This window comes from Macadamia integrifolia, chromosome 5 (genome assembly GCF_013358625.1).
Source record: "Macadamia integrifolia cultivar HAES 741 chromosome 5, SCU_Mint_v3, whole genome shotgun sequence".
Classification (NCBI taxonomy): domain Eukaryota; kingdom Viridiplantae; phylum Streptophyta; class Magnoliopsida; order Proteales; family Proteaceae; genus Macadamia; species Macadamia integrifolia.
The window spans coordinates 44,990,980-45,014,002 of NC_056561.1; the positions used below are offsets into that span (position 1 = coordinate 44,990,980).

Genomic DNA, 23,023 nt, shown 5'->3' on the forward strand with positions numbered 1-23,023 from the left:
TTTTTTTTTTTTTTTTAATAGGCCCAGGGTTGAGTAGGGCTGAAGAAGGTTAGAACACAATATTGGGTCGGGTCAGGGTTAGGCTCAGGTTGACACGACACATAGCTTATAAGTATCTAATATTAATTCATTACCATTTAGCCAAAAAAAAATGTATATTAACTCATTACAATAGAATTTAGACCTTACACATAAAATTGAATATTAGGAGACAGATATCTAGGGAGATAATTTAGGAAATTCCATAAACAATCAAATGTATTGGGGATTAAAGAAAATGGTATTACAAGTAAAATAGTATAACCAAAAAAAAAAAAAAGCCATGGCAACAGCAGCCAGATGACAATTACTATATGCTATATGAAAAAGTTAATGAAAAAGTTACCAAAAAAGCCTACTCTGTACAAAATTCCAGTGGTAGCAAAACCTCTTCAATCTTCTCACGTAATAACTTCATTGGCCATTACACCCCTACCCACAAAAGAAAAAAAAAAACCATCATTGGCAGCTGAGAACAGTTCCTAGCATACACAGAGTTCTTAAGTTTCCGGTTTCCACCCATAAAGGCGAAGCATTATACAAAGTCGTCATCACCATCAGATCCAACATGAAGAGGACTTGATGGTGAGTTATCTCCTTCATCTGTCACCTCCCTAGCTTTCCTTCCCTCGGCCCTCACCCCAACATCCTGACTCACGATGCTATCCTCAGCATTATCAGCCTTCCTTCGCTTGGGGTTTCCCCCAACCCCAGGAGCCTGCAAATCTTCTTTGACATCTGTTAATGCACCAAACTCGTCAGTGCATTTCAGTTCTTGTGCACCTTCTGCAGCATCAGGTGACTCGTTAACACCATTAGATTTTTCATCAGTGTCATCACTCAATTCCTCGTCATTTTTTGATGCCTCCTCCTCACTCTTAGTTTTGAGCCTCCCTATCACATCCATCACATCTCTATTGACCTGTAATAATCAAATCCTCATAAAATAAACTAGGAGGCTCGAAATGGAAGTGAATAGTCATCAACATCCTGTTTCCAAATATTTGGTGCTGGCTAATGTGGTTATTTATAATTTAAAAATAATAAACAAGCATTAGAATAAGCCAATTCAACAAAGCATTATTGGCTCTAGTATAATATCTACGTTTCTGTTATTAACATATATAATACATTAAACAAATCACATCAACAGCAAGAATGTCGTACCTGTGGGTTTTGAAGGAAGTCAGAAATGTCATTTGAGCAAGATGGGCATTTCATGACATTCTTCTGTGCCCTAAGTGTCCGTCTACCCTGACATGTCCTCTCCCTCACAAAAGTCTGACCAGTAAAGGCATTCTCCAAACAAGGCTTGCAAAAATTATGACCACAAGGAGTTGTAAGGGGAAGAGTCATCACATTCCGACATATCAGGCAGCTAAATTCTGCATGAAAGCAAGATTTACATCAAAATTAACTAAAGTTCACTATACATTATAATTCATTTAATGAAAGACCAAATCCCCTTTCTATTTTACATCAGAATCTCAATACCGAGATCTCACCTGATCGATACCTTTTTCCTTTGCATCTTAACATTTCAATTTATAGCAATAATAGCAACAGAAAAATGGGGTGTGAAGAAACTTAGTCCCAATTCATTTACAGGGATAACCTCAAAACATAAATAATCATCAGAATCTACAGGTTCTTAACAAGCAAAAGTGAATGGACTAATGGAGTGGTTTGTCAATGCCCTGAAAATGCTTAGCACATAACACATTGCCATGGACAATCTGCTCCCAGTGAAACCAAGCAATAACTGCAGTCCCCACTTTCCTTCTCTCATATTTGGAATCAAGGCACATTTTCTACAGTCCTTGAGTTTGCATAAATTAAAAATCAAGGGAGAGGCTTGTGGAGACCACACTTTTTGTTTTGTGGTAGAAGGAGACCACACGAAAAGGCAATCACTTTAGCATTGCCTAGAAGAAATATCAGACATATACAATAAACATGGTTCTGAAACTATATTCCCTTAAGGGTAGGTTGACAAAGAAGAAATCAAATAAATCAAACCTTTCAGAAGCCTGTCCTGAGCATTCATTCTCTTTGCTTCCCTGATCCTCTTTCTCTCACCCAAATTTCCAGTAGCCACTCGTTCTTTTCTGCTGCGTGGTGGTGGTTTCTTCCATTTCCAACTACCATCCTCCTCCTGCCAAACAGAACAGAAATTTAGGTACACAGAACATACATAGCCTCATCCATGTGATTAAAATGCAATAAGCCTATATGATTAGAATAAATAACCCCAAAGCAATCACAATGGGCACAAGCACTGTAATAGAATCTAAGATCATGAATAATTACATTGCATTAAGATTATTTCATGTTGATACAGCAAAATAATTTGAAATATAAAGATTCCTGATATGCAATATGCCTGTAAAACCAGAATACTAGGATATAGGTGACACCACGTTTACTCACATCATAATCCCAATGCGGGCTTTCTTTCCTTTCTGTGATTTCCGTAACACTTATAAGCTCCGGAATAGCAGGAAGAGATCTTGGGCGGTCTCCATGCTCATCACTACAGTTAAGAATATAGAAAAATTACCAAAAGAAAAAACTTAATAGGCCTATCAAGAAAAGACAAAACTTGATAGTTTTCCCAACTAAAGCTACTAAGAAGCAATTCAACTTCCAGGTAAGTCACAAACCTCGTCCACGGAGCAGGTTCATTGTCACATCTAACAAACAGATATCTGCAGACCTTCTTACCCTGTTACCGGGAAGGAATTATTCATTGAAAGATTGACCAGAAGAAAGACAATAAATGGCAATACAAACACATTGATTTCAAACCCATTCATAGAGTCAATCTTACCTGAATTCCAACTTTACGCCAACATTTCTCAATCCTGTAAATACCATCATATCGCACCCCAGTTTCTGGGGCATAAGAAGAGCGGGCCTCCTTGTGAGACCTGCCCATAGTATAATGAATGAAATATTTGTAAAAGTAGCTTCAATCACTTATATCATACCAAGAAGGATTGAAATAATAGAAATAAATAAAGAAAAGGTGTTTGTGCATCATCAAATGATCATAATAGACAAGTCTTGTCGGTATAATTTGGATTATGAACCATCTGACATCTGTACAATCATCATTTGAATTTACAATAACTTCAGATATATATGTTCTAGCATACAACTAATGCATGATGAATAGGTGCCCACATACACACGAAAAATATGTTGTAAATAAATCTGTAGAAGCCTCTGGTGGACCGTAATGGCCCATGTATGCCCTCGGTGCCTAAAAAGAGAAGTTACTTTTTTAATATAACATCTTGATTGTATAAAGACCAATAGTGAAAAGGACTTTGAAATGTATATTACAATTTGTTCACTTTCCTGGGAACCCATCGATTAAAGCTATGATTTTTTGTAGCATCCCAACTCTGAATTTTTGTTTTAGAAACAGGTTTGCATGGACTTTATGACTACCCAAATGATCCCTATTTGGGAGAAGACAACTCACTTTCTTTTTGGTCAATTATCAATTTTTCTGTGATAACAGACAAAATTAGGTGAAAGAGACTTATTTTTAACTATAGCCAAAGACGATTGACAGATTACCATAACCAACTAGTAGGGTAACTCAGGTAATTTTAGTCATTAGCATTTACTAGGTCACAGAACGGTAATTTCAGTACTACCACAGCCAAACCCAATAAACTTAGTTATTCAATAAGACAAAAAGAACATAGCTTGCACAGGCCACAATTTTGTTCGATCATACAAAAATGTAACTTGTAAGATGCCTTCAAAAACAGATAAGGACCCTATATTTGCAATTTTCCCTCCTTGTGTGAACTAGCATGAAAATGCATCCAAGGTGAATCTTACCTCACAACTCGAACCGGGTATCCTTTTTTACAGCTTACACGAAGAGCCGCATTCATATTTGTGAACTCTTGATCAAATGATTGCAGCTTATTTGTGCGCTTATTCCCACTCAGGTCCCTACCACCGCTGCCAATCACAAGAAAGATGAGCTCCAACACAATAATTGGAATCAGCAATAAGAAAATAGTTATACCCCATTTAATCTTATGGAAGTCGACAATAAATAATGCTGAGTAAGATTTGACAACGACCATATAGAATTATTTCTCAAACTAGAAAATAAATTCAACGCGGCCTGGAATAGAAACATTATTTCCAATACTGACAGTGACAAAGCAAAAAAGGACACTAGGCATTGTCTCACTTTCCTTTGCAGTAGAAAAGCTAAACACAAAAAATGTTACTAAATTGCGGTGCGATTAGGAGAATGCACATCCTTTGGACATCAGAGGTTTTGCCAAAGAAATATTAAAATGCGGATACACTATTCACCAAAGGATTCAATTCTTATCAGACTGACTGCAGAATAGGCAGCATTGACAGAAGCATGAAGCAAGTAGTTCACCATCAACTGCTGACATAAATTGACAACATAAAGCCTACAGTGAGAGTTTTATGGTAGAGGATAAATGCTTTCAATGAATTATTAACAATTAAATATCTGTTTGGCAATATTTCTGTGGAAAAAAAAAAGTACTTCTTGGTGTTTATGGTTTTAAAGTATTGTAAGTTAATAATTTGTTTGGTAGAAGAGCAATGTAAGACAAAGGCATTAATTTAAAGAAAGTTCACAGCAATTTATCTCTTAACTAATGAAAAAGAGTTCGGGTAATATTCATCAGGATGTCCAAGATCGCAATAGATCGTGCATACATATATAGTGAACGTAAATCTTTTAAAAGGAAGCAACCACAAGTTAAGACGAAGTTAGAGGAACAGACCTCCCTGTGTAGAGAAACCACTCGCCATTGTCCTCGTCATCCTCATAGCCACCAGACAATGCTACTGACTGAGCACCATATTCCTTTTGACCTGCAATACCAGCAACATGTGGAAGATGGGTCCCCCATTGCCTGCATTCCATGCGGTCCTCCCAAGACTCCCCAACCAACACACCCTGCTTTCTCACTGGGTCATTCTCCGCAAGGATTGGCCCGAAATGATCCGGCGGGACCGTAACAAAGATCTTCCCACTACAAGCATTAGCCTTTCCCGGCTTCTTAGCCCGCTCTGTAGTAAATGCTTTGTCAGGTCGGTTCTGGTTGTGTATAAAATGGTAGGCTTTCAATGGTCCTCTTTGATCAGTCAAAATTGGCAATTTGGCCATACGGATGGCAACAACAAGTACCGAATTGATACGAGGTTGACTCGCAACCTTGTCGGGAATGGTGTGTCGGCACTTTGCACAGGTACGCTTCCCCTGCCCGACCCATTTCTGAAAGCACTTCAAGCAGAAATTGTGGCCACAAGGTGTCTGAAACATGTAAATAGAAAGAGAGTTATGCAACATCCTCCAACTAAAACGAGTCAGCACAGAGAGTAGCATAGCTAACTTTTTTTTTTTGGCATTCAAGTTGAACCTATTTAATTGGCTTTTGTTTCAGTGGAAAATACGTTTATGAGTAACAAAATGTATCTACTCCACAGGAATTAGATAGTGATCATTTTCAAATTTACTTTGTTTCGGAAAGTTATTAAATATATTACCCCAAGAGAATGGAAAGTTATTTAAATTATTTTGAAAGAAAAAAGATTTGATAGCAATCTTATTATGATAAAATAGTCATATATAAAGACACGATCCGCATCATATAGATAGATGCAAAACTGATTTGTCAGTGGTATGCAGTTGAAGAAAAGATAAATGTCAAAGAAATTCAAAAGTTCTATAACCAAAGATTTGTTTTCCAAGAATTATGCTTCCATCAAAATAAAGAGAAAACTAAAGGAGTTCAAGCTTGCATAATTTAATTCTTTATGGGATATTGGAATGAACACCTCCATGAACCTAATTTCGCCACAGGTACCAAAGCTTTGGTTAAGGAAGTATTGCTGAGCTAAAAGTGTTTTTTTGTTTTTGTTCTCGGAGAGCACTTCTGCAGGAGTAGGAACCGATTTGGTAACAAAGCGTAAGAAGTGATGCCTAACAATAAATGACATACATATCCACCAAGATATTTGATGGGACTGTCGAAGACTTCTATCTTGCCCATCCCATCTAACCTCCAAAAGATAAGAATCTAAGCAACCACGATAGTCATGACTCATGACCTCCAAGGTCTCTCAATAGTCAATATCCTAACAGTTTAATCCAACCCCGGACTTCCCATAAAACAAACGGCGCCTAAGAGTCTACCGTTAAAGCGAGGTAACCGTCGTCACGCTCCCCACCTTCCGCCCTTTTACTTCGGCAAAGCGGAAAAGATTGGCGCCCCTTATCCCTCTTCTGTTATCCCCGCCATTACTTACAAACAGGAAGGTGAAAACGAGAAAGACAATACTTAAAGGCTTCGAGCAGCGATCTTCACGCCTCCCTCTTAACCGCGCTTGTGTTACCTTTCACCTTCGAAATTAGGGGAACCAAAACAAAATCTGGTCCCGGAAACCAAAACGCCTGAGCAAATAAGGGCTTATCTATCGTTTAGTAATAAATAAACCAGCATGCACAGAGAAAGAACAAAATGGCAACACTAAGTAGATTAAATCAAGCAACAAATTTATGGAAAACACTCATTCACTATCACAGTTTATTTGACTGTAGAAAATTTAACACAGGATCATCAACAAACCAGCGTAAAGAAACTTCGCCGACCAATGATGACGATTACCGATAGAGGAACTCTCGCCTCCTTTGATCATCAAAAATAAAATAAAGTCCAACACCAGTGAAGGAACAAGAACATTGATCACTATAAAACAACTGATAAAAAGAAGACAAAATGGTTCTGTGCACGATCGCGAACGTTCACGGTGGCTTTTGCCGTCGGATGGGGAGATGGAGATGGTGTGTAATACCAAATCTGCCCCCTCATAGACGAAGCGCACGATGCGCGACCGTGTATAAAAACCGGATGATAAAACAACTTCTACAGTATAAATCTTTGAAATCGCTTCACATTCGGCAAATAGATGAGGAAGAAAATATACTGACCGTAACAGGTCTCTCGAGCAACTGCATACAGATTGAGCAGTTCAAACTTTCATCGAGGATGCCGAGTACATCCTTCTCTCCGTTACTCTCGTTCTTCTTCGACTTTCCGTCGTCCAGATCCGGCGAGCTTTTAGACAGCAGTTGCTGCCGTTTCCTCGCCTTTTCCTGCTCCGACAGAGAAACGTCGGCTTCAATGGCGCGAATCGCCGCGATCAACTCGCCGGAAGTTCCAGACGCGCCTGATACCGAAGAAACGCCAACAACCGGTGGTGCCGGAACATCGCCGGCCGCCGGAACACAGTCCGGACAGTCCCATTGCAAAACAAAGCCTAGGGTTTCAGGACGAAACCATAGGCAACTGAGATGCCACGGAGTGGCGCAAGTGTTGCAGATGAGTTTATCATCATCTGCAGGCACTTTCTCGCATAACATGCAAGTTCCTCCTGCATCGCAAGGGAGTTGTCGACGCTGCGTTTCTGCCATTGTTGAAGCAAAACTAAGAGAAGAGAGAGACGGCAAATAACCAGACGCAGAGACAGATTGGAGATCGTCTTACGGTTGGGGATGTGGGAGACCTATGGGTTTTTAAAGGGAAGAAGAGGTCAGGGCGGGTTTTTGAAATGACACTTCCGGGCGGGTTTTAAATTTCCCTCTTTACATATATGGAAAATAAAATATAAATAATAATAAAAAAAGAAGTTTCGGTTATTGTATATCCAGATAAACCCATTAAAGCCAATATTTTTTACCACTTACGGCTCTCCAGGGAAAGTAAAAAAACCGGTTACAGATGTGTATTGTCTAAATTACCCTTACTCTTTTATCTAATTTTTCGGTTTTACCATGGACCCGAAACCCGAAGGTAACTTTGTAAACAATTTTTTTTTTTTTTTTTTTTTGTGAGATAAGAAAGAGGTTTTATTTCACGTTCTCCACGCCTCTATTTTGATCTCATTGATACCGATATTGATATCGATATATATCGATCGATATGATACCAATAATACAGTGGCGAGAAAGGAACAACCGAAGGCATGGGGAGGGTGTTCACACGTCTTGATTGATCATACAACGACTTAAAAGATAGGTGCATGAGATCCCTCTTCCATCTAAGTTTTGTAAGTTTCCGTCTATGAGGAAAAATATTATGTTGCAAGTCTTTAACATTAATCCTCCCATATCGAGGCAAAGAGCTCCAATTCCCACGTTCTAGCTTCCCCCAGGGACATCGGTCAAGTTAAATGTAGATGGTGCAAGCAAAGGAAATCCTAATTTTAGTGGAGGAGGAGGGTTCATTAGAAATAAGGATGGCACAGTTCTTGCGGCTTTCTCTAGTTTCTATAGTATTTGTTCTAATTCAGTGGCTGAGCTGCGTGCTTTGAGAGATGGTTTCAAGCTATGTATGGATATGGGTTTTTTAAATTTTATATTAGCTCTGATTCTACTTTGATTGTGAACTCAGTATCTAATAGGTTTTGTGATCTATGTAGTTGTTGGTATTGGTTTCAGGAGGTTATGACTCTATGTGACTATTTTCGAACTCGAATCTCTCTCTTTTCAAGAGAGTGATAGAACAGCAGATTGATTGGTGAATTTGGCATGTGCTTCAACTACGGATTCAATTTTTCTTGGTACTTATACTCTTCCTAGAGACTTTAGCCAAATCATCAGGGAAGATAAAGCTGGGTGGCCGATATTTATAATGTAATGTTTTTCATTTGAGTTTTTTGTTGTGCTTTGAGAGTACGAATGCTTCTGTTTGTTGGGTTGGGGTAAGGCGGGTTATGTCCCCCTTATATTCTCTTTTTTTTTTATCAATAATATCATAGGGGCTCTCCCCCGGGTCCCAGATAATATTCGGTGTAAACAAAAAAAAAGTTGCTAATAATTTTATTTATTTATTTATTGTTTGGTAGAATGCAATACTGATACTTGTTTTTAAATGATAGTAGCACCTACTGGTTTATTTTTTAATATATATTTGTAATAATTTCGGGCTAAAAAAAATAATGTGAATGGGTACATTTCTACTTCATAAAATACATAAATGAACACGATATGTATAATTGATGGTACGATTGTAATTTTATCTAATACTAATTACAATTGTAGTTCATGTCAATATTATTTATTTATGATGACTTTGAAACAAGTCAATTTAATGAATACTTTTCGATAAATCTGTTTCAATTAATACTTATAGTTCGAGATAGATATTTGCTTAAGTGACCCAGATCTTTGTTAATAATGTACTACAATCTTTATGTCTTGTTATGTAATTAATTTAGAAGATGTTTTGACTCATTCTATCGAATTCAATACACAGCGATATTCACGGCGCGAGACAAGGATCTATTCAAAGATTTGTATATTTATTGTGTTTGGTCGCTTAATCAGAAAACGATGATCTAGTTTGTTACTAAACTACTTATGCCTCTTATGAGCTCCCGACAAACAAGTTGTTGAGCATAACCAATTAAAATTACAATGAACTATGTTAGTTAAAAATAACACTTCAACGAGAATCGGGAATGATTGTTCTATGTGTATCTCGCTCTCTCTCTCATTAATTAAGCATCATAGCATGATGTCGTGGCAACGAAGTCTTATGAGAAAAAAGAACATTGTCACTCCGGTGTAAAAAAAATCCAAACTATAGGGTGCAAAATACTACACTAAATATGCTTTCACACACCCTCTCATTGGCCCATCTGATATGATATTTCATATACTAGACTAATAGGGTTCTCTCGGTATTTACTACGGTTATGTCAATTTCAAATATTATGGAATTTTATTGATATGATTAGACTTAACATGAATCGTATATACATGTGATATAAGATAATATATAATTGTGTATAACTCAAGGAGAAGAGTCACAACATAACAATGTTATCTTTATGCTTTGGTCTACTTATCATAGAAAATATAATAATGATACTAATACTAGGTGCTCATGGGTAGTTTGGGCAACTCAAATATTGGCATCATCGTGAAATTGCAGCAGGTTTAAGTTGCCAACTAAACATAGAAATATTGGATGGCATCTTGGTTTTAGTAGGCACAACTCAAAAGATAAACAGGTTACATTAAAATATTAAGCTGGCTTTTGGTCCCCCTCTATGTTCCACTTTCTCTTGTTTACTTAATAAAAATTTCCTAACAAAACAAAAACCGATACATGAACATTGACAATGACATAATTACATCACTCGAGGACAGAATCCATGAAAATCTGAAAGGGTTGTGATTGATTGCCAACAATTGGATTTGAACATTTTTTTCTCTCTTTTTTCAATAATCCGCGATTGAAATAAATCTTTTTTTTTTTATGTTGGTAAGTTAAAATTGAAATAAATCCCATTATTGAGTATTAATGGCACTTAATGGCACTTAATGGCACCGCGTGTGAAGTTATAGCATGATTTATTTATGGTATAAAACATTAAATAATTTCCATCTATATATATTACTCTTCTTTAACGACTATCTAAAAGTTAAACTGAATGGAGGAGTCAAAAATTATGAGATTACTCTTTTTATGTTATGCAGCATGTAATAAAGTTGAAAAGAGTTCCTCTGTAGTTACGCTGGGTGCCCAATGTGCATTCAATGGCTTGGAGTTTTGTAGAGTGTGTATCAACGTGTTGTGGAGTGTGCCCAATGCTTTTAGTCATCAGATTCACTTTGGATGCTCAGTTGGAGGCATTATCCATAGTTGTCAGATACCACATGGTAATAAAGTTGAAAAGGGTTACGCTAGACATCCAACGTGCATTCGATGGTTTAGATTTTTTTAGAGTGCGTATCAATGTGTTGAGGAGTGTGCCCAATGCTTTTAGTCATCAGAAGTACGTTGGTTGCTCAACTGGAGGCATTATCCATAGTTGTCAGATGCATAATGCAGTTGTAAAGCATTTTTTTTTTTCATTATGAAAGTAAAAATTTTTTATTAAAAGGAAATATAATTATTTATATCAGAAGTTGAAGCATTGTTTTTGTGATACAAAGCCGTCAAAGCAAGGACGCGTATGAAATTGTTGGCATTAAAATATGTTTAGTCTATACAGTAAAATTAAATATTTTTGTACTTTGCATAAATCTCAAGAAACACCGCTACAGAGTACCAAGGTCACAAGACAAAAATGGGAATGGAATAAATTGAAGTAACTCATTTTCTGAAGCATACTTTATTGATATTTCATCTTGTTTTTTTGGTAGAATATTTCATCTTGTTTGTGAGGTCAAGTTTAGTCCTTCCAATATGTTGTAGGCTTATACTTGCACTAGTTGCTTACCATGAATGGTTCCAAAAAAAAAAATCATTTGAAAAATAATGCCTAAGGTCCAACCTGAATTTGAAGATAATTGGTTAATAGCACCCGCACAAACCAAAATAAAAAGTAACAACAATTGGAGACTTTGATAACTTCCTAATGACATGTCTTGGTCATCTCCGTATAAGATGAAATAGATTAATTATTCCACATGTTATGACAACTCCTGAGATAAAAAATCTAAGTATTCACATTTTTAATAATATTCAAAATATTATAGTTCTTATTATTATTATTTATGATTTGGTTCATGGGATGCCAAATAAAGAAAATAGTAATAACAACAATATAAAACACTGGAACATCAATTAATCTCAACCTGGCTAAGGCTCAGGGAAAAAAGAAAAAGAAAAAAAAAGGCGGTTCACCACTACAAATGAAAGATAATCATGGGCTGGGATGTGGTTGCAGACTGAGAGGGCCTGTCATTCAAATCTGATTAGCAAAATCACGAGGTATGAACATATGATGGAATAGTTTCAGGACATTTGTCACATAATACACAAAATTTGTCAATGTTAATCTATTTACCAATCAAATCTCTTATTAGAATTATATTGTGTAAAACTCTATGGAGAAAAATTTAAAACGTTGGATGAATGTGAAGTCTTCAGAGACACTTCCACCAAATGGGAGGTAAAGAGGATTGATGGTGGTGTCGTTTGTCCAATTGATTTCCTTGAGAGTTTAGGGCTACTATTCTTTTAGTGGCAAGATGACATGACAACTGACCTTGTCGAGAGGGGTACACCACCATTTGTCCTAAGACTCAATAGGGTTGATCCTATAAATCAATATGACAAGGTAGGGGAATGTTGATAGTAAATCAAGATCGCAATAATTCAAAAAACATGAAGTTCAATACTAGATAGGATGCGTTTGAGTGTGGGTGGCTAGTGAATATGCGTTGTGAGCAGGGAGTGGGATCTAAGGGTCGTGCTAGAAAAAAAAAAATGTTATTGTCGGTTCTAATTTGGCAAATAATAATATTAAAGAGTTCAGGCCAAATTAAAGTTCCGTTTTTTTTTTTTTTGAATTTTTTATCCATGTTATAATCCAACTAAGGGTTGAATTATAGCCCAAATTCACGATCGTGGCATGCCAAAACTAGGATTTGAATCTTACCTCCCCCCCCCCCCCAAAAAAGGGGGGGGGGAATATAACAATATATATTAAATTTTGAGTATTATTTGTATACAGGAACATTCAATACTATAAAGGTTGGATGGAGGCACCTCCTATTAGTCGGGACTCGGGACTCGAAGTAAATTGTGAATAATAGTGATAAGGCTTGTGATGTTCGGTCTAATATTTTTCGTTGTAAATATCCATAAAGAATCATTGACTTCCTCAATCATTTTCTCCATCGAAAGAATGAGTAGAGGGAAACAAGATATGTTTGCATCAAAATCTCTCTGTCCCAATACATTATGTTGTAGCTCCATCGTAAGCTGATGTTATTTTCTCCTAAATGATTGATTGATTGATTGATACGTTTGATTCACATTATAAATTTCAACCCAATAGCTTTATAAAATGTAGCATATTTGACTAGCTAATTTTTAAGAAGAAAAAAAATTGATATAGCTTTAGATAATATGGCACAATTAAATGGTTAATTTAAAATAAAACGAATAAGGAATATGGAAAATGTTCTATAGATGATTATAGGGTGGGCCATATTATTGGAATTGGTTTTGATATTTTTTAAAAAGGTCCAGTGCATTTGATCATCAACCCATCAATCCAATGATTAGAATTGCACGGGGGTGAGTTTTGGACATATATTGCCAATACCACTTCCCCCATAAATTATTACAGAACTATACCCGACCATTTCTCTCACACATTCATGGGCCTCTCTATATTTGTAAGGTAGTTGGGTGGGGACCTTCCAAAGTCAATCCGGCGAGCGTACGTTGCCTATTGCGACCAAAAGGATAAATGAAAGCGCCATCCATCTCTCTCGTTGTGTTTTTCCTCCTTTTTTTTTTTTTAATAATAAAAAATGGATGATCCATGATAGTGATATAATCCTTAGGTTGAAGCTCCCATATGATAAGCAACGTTTTGCAACACTAATGAGCAATTTGTGGGGTGCGTCGACTCTAATCTACAACTAACTGACTTGAATAGTGGTGTGGTAAAGTTTTCTTCCATTAGGCTACCAACTCCGTTGCCTTTGTTTTTTTATTTTTGTTGGACTTCTCAAAATAGACTATAGGTGTTTATTTCACTCTCCCTCATCGAACAAAAAGATCTTTTATATACAAATCACCATAAGGCCTCTCTCTTGATCCCATTTATCCCACAATGACAATGTCTAGATTGTTTGACATGGTGTAATAGTTTCATATATTATTCTATTTTATTTGCAAAATTAAGATATGCCATATTGTACTTATTTCTTAAAAAAAAAGTCTATATTTCGATATTTCCATGATTTCTTTCCAATTAATTTTCAAGCGGCGTCAATAGGTTGGTCTCGCTAGGTTTCAATTCGAGTTGAATCGGTTTCAATGTGGGAATGTTGAAATCGAAATCAGAACCAATAAGGAAATTCTGGTTTCGATGCAGTTTGGTTTTGGTTTGTCTTCGATTTCTTATATCGGTTTGTAATCGAGTTGATTTTGGTTTTGGTTTTTGTTCCGGTTTGAATTTGACTTTCCATACAAACGTATACAAAAAACTATGCAAATTTTGGTTTTTTTAATGAACTTTGGAATGTTTTCGGTTTCTTACCAGTTTGGTTTCGATTTTGGTCTAAATATTGAGCCGATTTCGGTTTGATTCAAGTTCATTCGATTTCCAACGTGATTCGGTTTGATTTTGGGTTGCAATACTCCAAACCAAAATGACCCAATAAGGTTTTGATTCGATTTGGCCTAAGCTATTATCAAATCAGTCTGACTGGTTTTATTGGTTCGATTTAGGGTTTGACACCCTAGTTTTATAAAATAACCAATCAGACCGAATACATAGGAAAACAAAATAAGAATAAACCAAATCAGTTCATTTTTTACTGGGTTGGTTAGAACCGGGTTAAATTTTGGTTATAATTATTTAATAATTGGAAAATTATCTTGTACCATGTAGGGGTGCAACAAGGCTGGGTCAGGTTGGGTTTCTTAAAACCTTAGCCCAACCCTTAGTCCCCTTAACTAGGCCCAAACTCGTCCTGACCCTTATTCATGGTCGCAAAGCTTCAACCCAGGCCCTACCCTTCAGGGACGGGCCAGGATGACCCTGATTGACCCTGGCCATAGATATTCTCTTTTGTTGGTAAAAAAGGTAAGAGAGATCGGTGAGATTGTGAGAAGATATATTAAGAGTTTTGAGGTGTCAATGACTCAATGTAAAAAAATATATAAAATTAGGTTAAAATTAGGGTCACAACTAGGGTCAACATCAAGGGCAAAAATCAGGGCAGGGTAAGGCCACAACTAGGGCCAAAAGTCAGGGTAAAAAAATCGGGGCCGGGTTTAAAGCGGACTGGGCGGGCCAAAGACATCAACCCTTATCCACCCTGACCTTGACTTAGGGTCAGAAATTGCCCTCATATACTTGTTTGGGATTAGGGCAGGCCAAGTGCAGGTCTGCTGAGATACCACCCTAGAAAATAAAAAAATGGCATGTATACACCATTTAAAAAAAAAAAAAAAAATTAGTCTTAAATCCATTTTAGCTCCCAAGATTCAAGTGATGATGTGTCACGTTTGTAATCTTTTAAATGACAAGTTTACCCTCATGATTAATAACCCATCTCCCTTTCTATTCTCGGCTGCTGGTCTCGGTTTAGGGGAAGAGAAAACGCAGGTACCATCGCCTTTCTTCTTCTCCATCTTTGGCTGCTAGTCTCGGTGGATTAGATCAGGGAAATGCAAGCTTCAGCTCCCCATTCTACTCGGTTGGTCTCTGTCTCACCTCAAAGAAGGAATTCTCGATTAGGTTTGCATCGGCTGCTGGTATCGGTTGAACAGAACTGAAAACGCAAGTGCATCTTCGTTCTTCTTCTCCATCTCTGGCTGCTGGTCTCGGTGGAATAGAACAGGGAACATGGTAATGGTGCGCATCAGAGAAGGAAAAATCTGGGTGCCCATATTTTTTTGAATTTAAAGTAAAAATACAAAAAATTAACAGAGAGCTTCCAATACCACACTTGGCAGCTGCTACTTCAACGTTGATGGTGGTGGTTGCTCCTCCCTGAACCCCTTCGGTTAATGGAAGCTCCTCTTCGATGATCAGACCCAATGATGTTGCAGCTCCTACATCGTTGTTGCACCATCAATCACTGCTGCTGACATCCTCAATTGCTGGCTACTGCTATCGCTGGCCGTCAATGGCTGGTTGCTGCAAGCGCCTGACTCCTCAATTGCTGGCCGTCGCCTATTTGAGAAGAAGAGAAACAGAGACTTCTTTCTAGGGTTCAAAATCCATGATACTCTACACTTTATAGAGTATTTTGTTTAAGGGTCAAAAAGGTAAATTACGTTTACAAACTAATGGTGTTATATTTGAAGGATACGTTTGCCTTTTTTATTTTTTGGAGTGGTATCTCAGATAAATTTAAAAAAGAAAAAGATTGGGTATGCTGATGATATCAAGTATGTTAGCACCCATTGTGTCTATCTTTCTCTTCCCTTTTTTTAAAATAACTCTCATATCCTTTCTAAATGATACTTCATCATGTATTTTGCTATCCACTAGCATACTTGATATCGACGGGATACCTATCCCTCTCCCATTTAATAAATAGGTGGTACATGATAATTTTTCTTTATAATTTATTCGGTTGAGTTTTGCAACCTTAATTTACAGGGGAGATTTTGTTCGCATACCTCACAGATGGGATTTTGGTTTTAATCTCATTATCCAATATTCAATGGCGGTATAGTGGCCAACACCTCCATTAGAGAGGCCTTGAAGCTGTTTCCTTTTGGCCAGTAGCCATCCATGGAGGAATACTTTCTGTTCATCAACTTACGCCGAACTTATTCTTCTTCGGCTTCATCGTCCCATTCAAACGGCATTGAAATCCTGCGGGGCGGAAGAGACACGTGAGCCATGGCCATGGACTCCACGGAAGAAGCAGAGCTCTGGCCGACAATTAAGCTGCCGTCAACGCACAAGGGAACGTCGTCAGGAATCTGAAGGGGCTTTAGATGGGGCAAAGGAGGAGATAGATGTAGCAGTGGAAGCCCTAAACGCCTTGAAGCTGGAGAAGTCTTCCATTGAACAGTAGGTTCAAGATACCATCACTGGCAGAGTTGTCAATACGTTGAAGCGGCGTCTCTTCTACATCCCGACTTTCAAGATCTATCGACGTGTTGCTGGTCTATACAAGAACTTGATCATGAAGAGTTCGTTGCACAAGCAAGAGTTGCTACGAGTACGCCGCATGACAGCTCTTAAATGAAAGGAAAGCTACAATCCCTTGGAGCTGTTGCATTTGTGACACTCAAGGTAACTGCTATCATAATGTGATGGAATTTTGGATTTGAAATCCCTATACCTGCAAATGAGTTGGTCCTTGACTCTTATGAGATTAGAGGAGTTTTAAATTTAATTTGTGGCACCTGAAACTTACAATTAAGTCATTAATTTTAATTGCCAATCTTGTTTTACAAAATCCTTTTGCTTCTTCAATTTCCTGGTCACTTATGCTTTCTTCAACAAACAATTTCTTTTAATATTCTGATCCCTAGCTTTCATTGTCTACTAAGTTCTTTATATGCAACGTTGTAGGTGATGCAGATATGAGCCATCCATACCCATCTGGGTATCCAGACGGATATGAACCATATCCATATTTGATTATTTGATCTAGTAGGATTTAGTAGTTGGCTTTGGATTTAGTAGTTGGCTTTATTTAGGAGAATAATATCTTTAGTTTATTTTATTCTGTTTATTTTTGGGAAGTCGTATAGGTAGGATATAGTTAGAGTTGGTTTGGGATTTAGTTTTCCTTTTGAGTTGGTTTCCTTTTAGGATTTCTTCCCATGTTAGAGTTTTAAAATTTCCTATTTATATGCTTGTAATGGATTGAGAAAGAGAGACTGAAGAATGAAGTTATGAGTTAATATTGTGGTGTGTGGCTGCCGGTTGAGTGTTTACAATTCCCCTGTCTTCCCCCCTCCCCTTTTTCTTGTGCGAATCATCTCTCTCCCTGCAACCCTGGGTTCCATCTTAGGTATTCTTTCTCTTCCCCTACTGGCCCTCCATCAATTTGGTATCAGAGCCGAAGGATCCCATCCTTCCTCCCCATCCATCTCTTCTTCCCTCTATTCTCTTTCATCCCTCAGTATCCAGCCTTTCGTTGAACCCCTCCCACAACACTCTTCCCCTTCCATCTCCCACAAAAACCCACCACTGTGGCCCTTCACTGAAACCATGACCCAGCATATCCCACTACCCTCCTTTTTGTTGGTCGACACTCCCTCGCTGCTCTAGAGTTCATCCAGCCAAGGAAAAAAAAAAAAAGAAGACCGAGAGGAGAATCTGGAGAAGGGAAAAAAGAAAAAAAAAAGTGAACAGAAGAGCAGAGAGTATGAGACAGAGAACATACCTGGTTCAGGTCTTCCCGCCTCTAGCAGCCAGTCGAGTTCTCGCATCTAAGGTCTCCCTTCGAAGTCGCACAATCCTTTTCCTCATATTTGCCCCATCCTTTGTTGCAGCCCTTCGATCATTTCTCTGTTTTCCTTGGTTCAACAAAGAAGAGAACCCTCTGCCTTTCTCACAACCTTCCTCTTTGGTTTGAGTTGCTTGACAGAGCAAGATTCCAAGTAGGACCCCTTTTTTGTTCTTTCCTTATTTTAATCAGTTATATCCCTATTTACCCTCCCCTTCCTCTTTTATTATTTTCTGTCCTATTTTTCTACTTACTTGCAAGTATACCCCTACCCCCACACGTGATATCCCTTTGTGGTTTTATTGAACTTCAAATATTTACACTCTTGCCATCCTCATCTCAAGTTCCATTTATTTACACTTTTGCCACTTTGTTCTAAACTTCCATTTATTTACTTATTTTTCCATTCACCCTTTGCTTCAAGTGTTCTCTTGCCATAGTGGGTCCATAGTGATTCTGAATAACAAACCTAGCCCATGGATCTCGACATTTTATTGGATATACGTCAACAAATGCAATTGATACGAGAGAAGCTCAATGAGATTCAACGACAATGCAAGGACATCAAAGACCTAGCATTGGTCACATCTGATTATATGCACTCTACCTTTAACTATGTGATCTCAGCCATTGAGCAACAAGTAAACGAGTTAGAAGATGAGTCACCAATGATGGAAGGTGAGATGGCACCATTGGACGTGGAAGATCAACTTGTGGAAAAGTTTAAACCAGTTGATCACTTTAGTGAACTGATCGATTTTATTTTTCCAAGTCATTACTTCACCAATGAACTTTGCGTCGTGGTTTTCATAGCATTTGATCGTGGTTTTGATGGTGACTTCATACATGCAAGGTTGGATGCTGATCGATTGGTGTTGATTCTCCTGTTCTACAGAACTCGTCTCTCAAAATTGGAGAAATTGATGCAGATATACGCCCGTGGAACCATCCATACCCATCTGGGTATCCAGACGGATATGAGCTAGATCCATATTTGATTATTTGATCTAGTAGGATATAGTAGGCTTTATTTAGGAGAATAATATATTTAGTTTATTTTATTCTGTTTATTTTTGGGAAGTTGCATACGTAGGATATAGTTAGAGTTGGTTTGGGATTTCTTTTTCCTTTTGAGTTGGTTTCCTTTTAGGATTTCTTCCCATGTTAGAGTTTTATAATTTCCTATTTATATGCTTGTAACGGATTGAGAAAGAGAGACTGAAGAATGAAGTTATGAGTTGATATTGTGGTATGTGGCTGCCGGCTGAGTGTCTGCAATTCCCTTGTCCTCCCCCCTCCCCTTCTTCTTGTGCAAATCATCTCGCTCACTGCAACTCTGAGTTCCATCTCAGGTATTCTTTCTCTTCCCCTACTGGCCCTCCATCAGTAGGCTGGTTGCATGAGTTATCTTTATACTAGTTCCTTTTTTTCCCTGTTTCAATGCTTTTGAAGAGTATCCTCTGTTTCCATGGGGTCATGTTTAAGTACTTCAATTGAAGACCTGGGTTTCAATTGTTTGGATGAGATTTGGTTAGTTGTTGGATTACAAGTGCAGTATGGTTCTAAGCTTGTTGGTTGTAACTTTTATCATTCTTTGATAGATACATATTACTGACTTGTAAGCATGGCTGTGGTCTTCGGAGGTGGCATTTGGATTATGATAGTTAAAGACCCTGAGTTGCTTTTAACAAATTTTCATCTAACTTTTGTGCCCAGAACTAGGAGAACTGGAGAAGTCATTGTATCTAACAATATTTAAGTTTCTTTGGAATGGTTTAAAAGCTAAGCTAACTGATGATGCAGTTACTGATTGGCCTAATCATAGCTTGGACTTGTTAGGTAATACGCCTAATTGGTTTGCTTTGAAATTTTGAAGAACTTGAAATTGTTTGAAATGATTTATTCCATTTGGAAATACTCTGATGAGAAAATATGTTCCTGCTGACTTGTACTGTTTCGGCCTCTCAGATATCAATGATTTCTGGAGTTCTTAAACATTCTCTGTGGGAGCACCTGATTTTCTCCCGGTTACTTGTGAAGCACACTCTGCTTGGAGTGATTAAACATTCTTGTTGATCTCTTGAATCTCTATGAACTCCTTTCTAAGGTTACAGAACTCTTCAATGCAGTTGATATTTTTTTACTTTTGTGCTTGGCTGATTTTTCTGTTCTCCTTCCCAGCCCCCCCACAAAAAAAAAAAAGCATTTTGTCCTCGAGGAGAGGATGTTGGAGGTGGATTGTCCATGCGTTACCCCAGAAATTGTGCTGAAGGCTTCTGGTCACTTTGATAAGTTTACTGACCTTATGTTCAAGGGTGAAAAGACGGGAATATGTTATCGCGCTGATCATCTGCTCAAGGACTTCTGCAAGGAAAAGCTTGAGAAGGGCCTGAGTATGCCTGCAGAGAAGCAGCAGAACTGAAAAACAATCTTGCGGTTCTTGATGATGTCTCTGCTGAAGAATTGGGTGCAAAGATCAAGGATTATGGTATAACTGCTTCGGATACGAAGAATCCTCTCTCTGATCTTTATTCCTTTAATTTGATGTTTCAAACATCGATAGGCCCATTTGGCTCGAGCCCTGGGTAAGAACTTGTTTCGTCTTCATAATTGCTACTATTACCATTGTATAGGGGTTAATTCATAATTGCTACTATTACCATTGTATAAGGGTTAAGTTGCTTCCTATTTATATATGGGGTTCAACTCATTTGTCACCTACTAATTCATCTGCAGCAGCTATATGCATCCTGAGACGGCAGAAGGAATTTTTGTTAGTGTTAAGGAACTGTACAATTTTAATGGACACAAGCTTCCTTGCTGCTGCTCAGATTGGTCCAGCTTTTAGAAATGAGGTTTCATTCTTTCACTTATCAAACTAAAGTCTTTGTGTCTTTGTGTCTTTGTTCTCTTTTTTTACAAGCATGTGTTTATAGTGGTTTTCATTCATGTATTTTAAGTTTAATTTTTCCTTTTGATTGGTTATTTCCGATTTGATCTTATCTATCGAAAGTCCATTTCAGCGTCACCAACTTTTTCTTTTTTGTTTTCACACCAGAAGTCTCTTTCCAATATTTATGTTATGAAAATTATGAAAAAAAGGAACAGGATCATTTTTTCTTTAATTGTTCTAAGCAAAAAGAAACTTTGGGATTGCTGAATCACAAACAAAATAAATCTTATATCTATTCTATTTATTTGCCCGGTCTTTCCTTTTCTTCATTTATTTGGGGGTTCTCCAACTAAACACTATAGAGTCTGTTACCTGCACCGTAAGAGGAATCAGTTCCAATCTGATTGTAGTTGTGTGTATATCCAGATATCACCTTGCCAAGGTCTTCTAAGGGTTCATGAATTCACCTTGGCAGATATTGAATCCTGAAGATAAATCCTATCCAAAGTTTGGTGATATTGCGGACTTGGAGTTCTTTATGTTCCCAAGGAAACAACGAACTTCTGGACAGTCTGCGATGAAAATGTGAATTGGTGAAGGAGTTTCTGAGTTTGGATCGATTTGTATCTTCTTTAAGTCCCTCCCTTTCCCCAAACTCTTTCTCTCTCTCACTTTACATTTATATGTGTAATTACTATTATGCAGGGAATTGTCAATAATCAAACACTCGGCTACTTTATTGGAAGGGTGTACCTCTTCTTTACTCAACTTGGAATTGACAAAGAACGGTTGCGTTTCCAGCAGCGTTTGGCAAATGAGATGGTCCACTATGCTGCAGACTGTTGGGATGCAGAGATTGAGTGCTCCTATGGCTGGATTGAATGCGTTGGTATTGCAGACAGATCTGCATATGACTTAATTCTCCCTCAGTAAGTGTTTAACCACCATATTATTGAAGAGAGGCTGGAATTTAGTAGCACTTGTCATTCAAAAGTTTGCTGTTTGATTAGTTACTTCATCTTTCGTGTGCAAACTCATTGCATGTATTCCGGAATTAGCCCTGTTCTTAAAAGTTGACTTATCTCTAGCATCCAGACGTCCTTTAGTGAATGATAGAAGGCTATTCTGCTTGATCCTGAATCTTTATGGGAAAATAGTGAACTAGAATGTTCGAGTCCTTCCCCTTTTATTGGAATTTTGTTAAAGCTAAACAATGATATCAGTTGAATTATGGCATAAATTATGTATCTTGTCTTCGTAAGTTGGTGGAATCAAGGCATCCCTAAAGAAGTTTCAGATTCCAACCCACAAGCAGAATTGTAGGAACTCAAAGCAGCAGTAGGAGATCTTCGATAACTCCCAAAATAGAACTCAGATCAATCCCAAAGTGCTACTGAAACTAGGTCTTCCTAGTACTTTAACCCTTAAAGTTTATTCGGAGCCAGTGGTTCAAAATAAAGATATGGGCAAGTGAATCAAAATAGAAACTATGTTTCAACCTTAGAAACCAAGCTTTAACTTCACAACCCACGCAGAAGAATGGCATCAAACAAAGATAACAATTTCCACTCATCATATAGAACACAATATGTAAGTAACAACTTAAACCGATGGCCAGAATTAACAGCTCATCGAGCCAACAGAATAGAAACTAGATAACAGAATTATTAACCACGGACCTCGGCACAACAGTACGGTTGCTCCATTGTGACCTAGTGGTAGTGGGCTTGAGTTGGGAAACAGCCTCTTTGCGAATCAGGGGTAAGGCTGCATAAATTATGACCATCCCCAGACTCCGCAGTGGCGGGAGCCTCGTGCACTGGGTATGCCCTATGACATGTAGTTTCCTATTCACAGGGCAGATCAAGCCCCAGCTTGGTTCAACTAGAATCCCCAAAAGATCTCAGCATTTCAAGGGCCAGATGTTGAGATAACAGTGGCTCAAAGTTGCAGCCAAATAAACACTTTAGCAGAGGTGCTGTGATGTAGATCAGAGAAAGAAGAATAATTTCGGATTTGGGTTTCGTTCAGCTTTTTAGATCAAATTGAGCTCACGGTTCATTAAGTTAGGACTCCCCGTCTAATGATAAATAATTATTTGTTTTCTATTATAA

General features: G+C 37.8%; 1 protein-coding gene, 1 long non-coding RNA gene and 1 pseudogene across 2 annotated transcripts; 1 reads left to right on the forward strand and 2 right to left on the reverse strand.

The window, feature by feature from the left end:
• Positions 1-337: 337 nt before the first annotated feature.
• Positions 338-7,643, reverse strand: LOC122078375 (E3 ubiquitin-protein ligase ORTHRUS 2-like). The gene is made up of 9 exons (XM_042644340.1): positions 7,049-7,643; positions 4,839-5,371; positions 3,898-4,023; positions 2,870-2,969; positions 2,703-2,764; positions 2,470-2,572; positions 2,059-2,194; positions 1,207-1,424; positions 338-961 (listed from the first exon to the last, which is right to left on the reverse strand). The coding sequence occupies exons 1-9, from the start codon at positions 7,529-7,531 to the stop codon at positions 575-577; spliced, it is 2,148 nt and encodes a 715-aa protein (XP_042500274.1). The 5' UTR covers positions 7,532-7,643; the 3' UTR covers positions 338-574.
• A 7,443-nt stretch (positions 7,644-15,086) lies between these two features.
• On the reverse strand, positions 15,087-15,676 carry LOC122080095. The gene is made up of 2 exons (XR_006140601.1): positions 15,543-15,676; positions 15,087-15,416 (listed from the first exon to the last, which is right to left on the reverse strand). It is a non-coding gene; the product is annotated as an uncharacterized LOC122080095 (long non-coding RNA).
• Positions 15,677-15,728: 52 nt separating this feature from the next.
• On the forward strand, positions 15,729-22,170 carry LOC122080094 (annotated as a pseudogene).
• Positions 22,171-23,023: the final 853 nt, after the last annotated feature.

Excerpts from the sequence above, each read along its gene's own strand:
- LOC122078375 (XM_042644340.1), bottom strand. The coding sequence starts at position 7,531 with ATGGCAGAAACGCAGCGTCGACAACTCCCTTGCGATGCAGGAGGAACT. Across the intron at positions 5,372-7,048 it reads TGCTCGAGAGACCTGTTACG|ACACCTTGTGGCCACAATTT; the intron begins GTCAGTATATTT and ends TACATGTTTCAG. Across the intron at positions 4,024-4,838 it reads TGGTTTCTCTACACAGGGAG|CGGTGGTAGGGACCTGAGTG; the intron begins GTCTGTTCCTCT and ends TGTGATTGGCAG.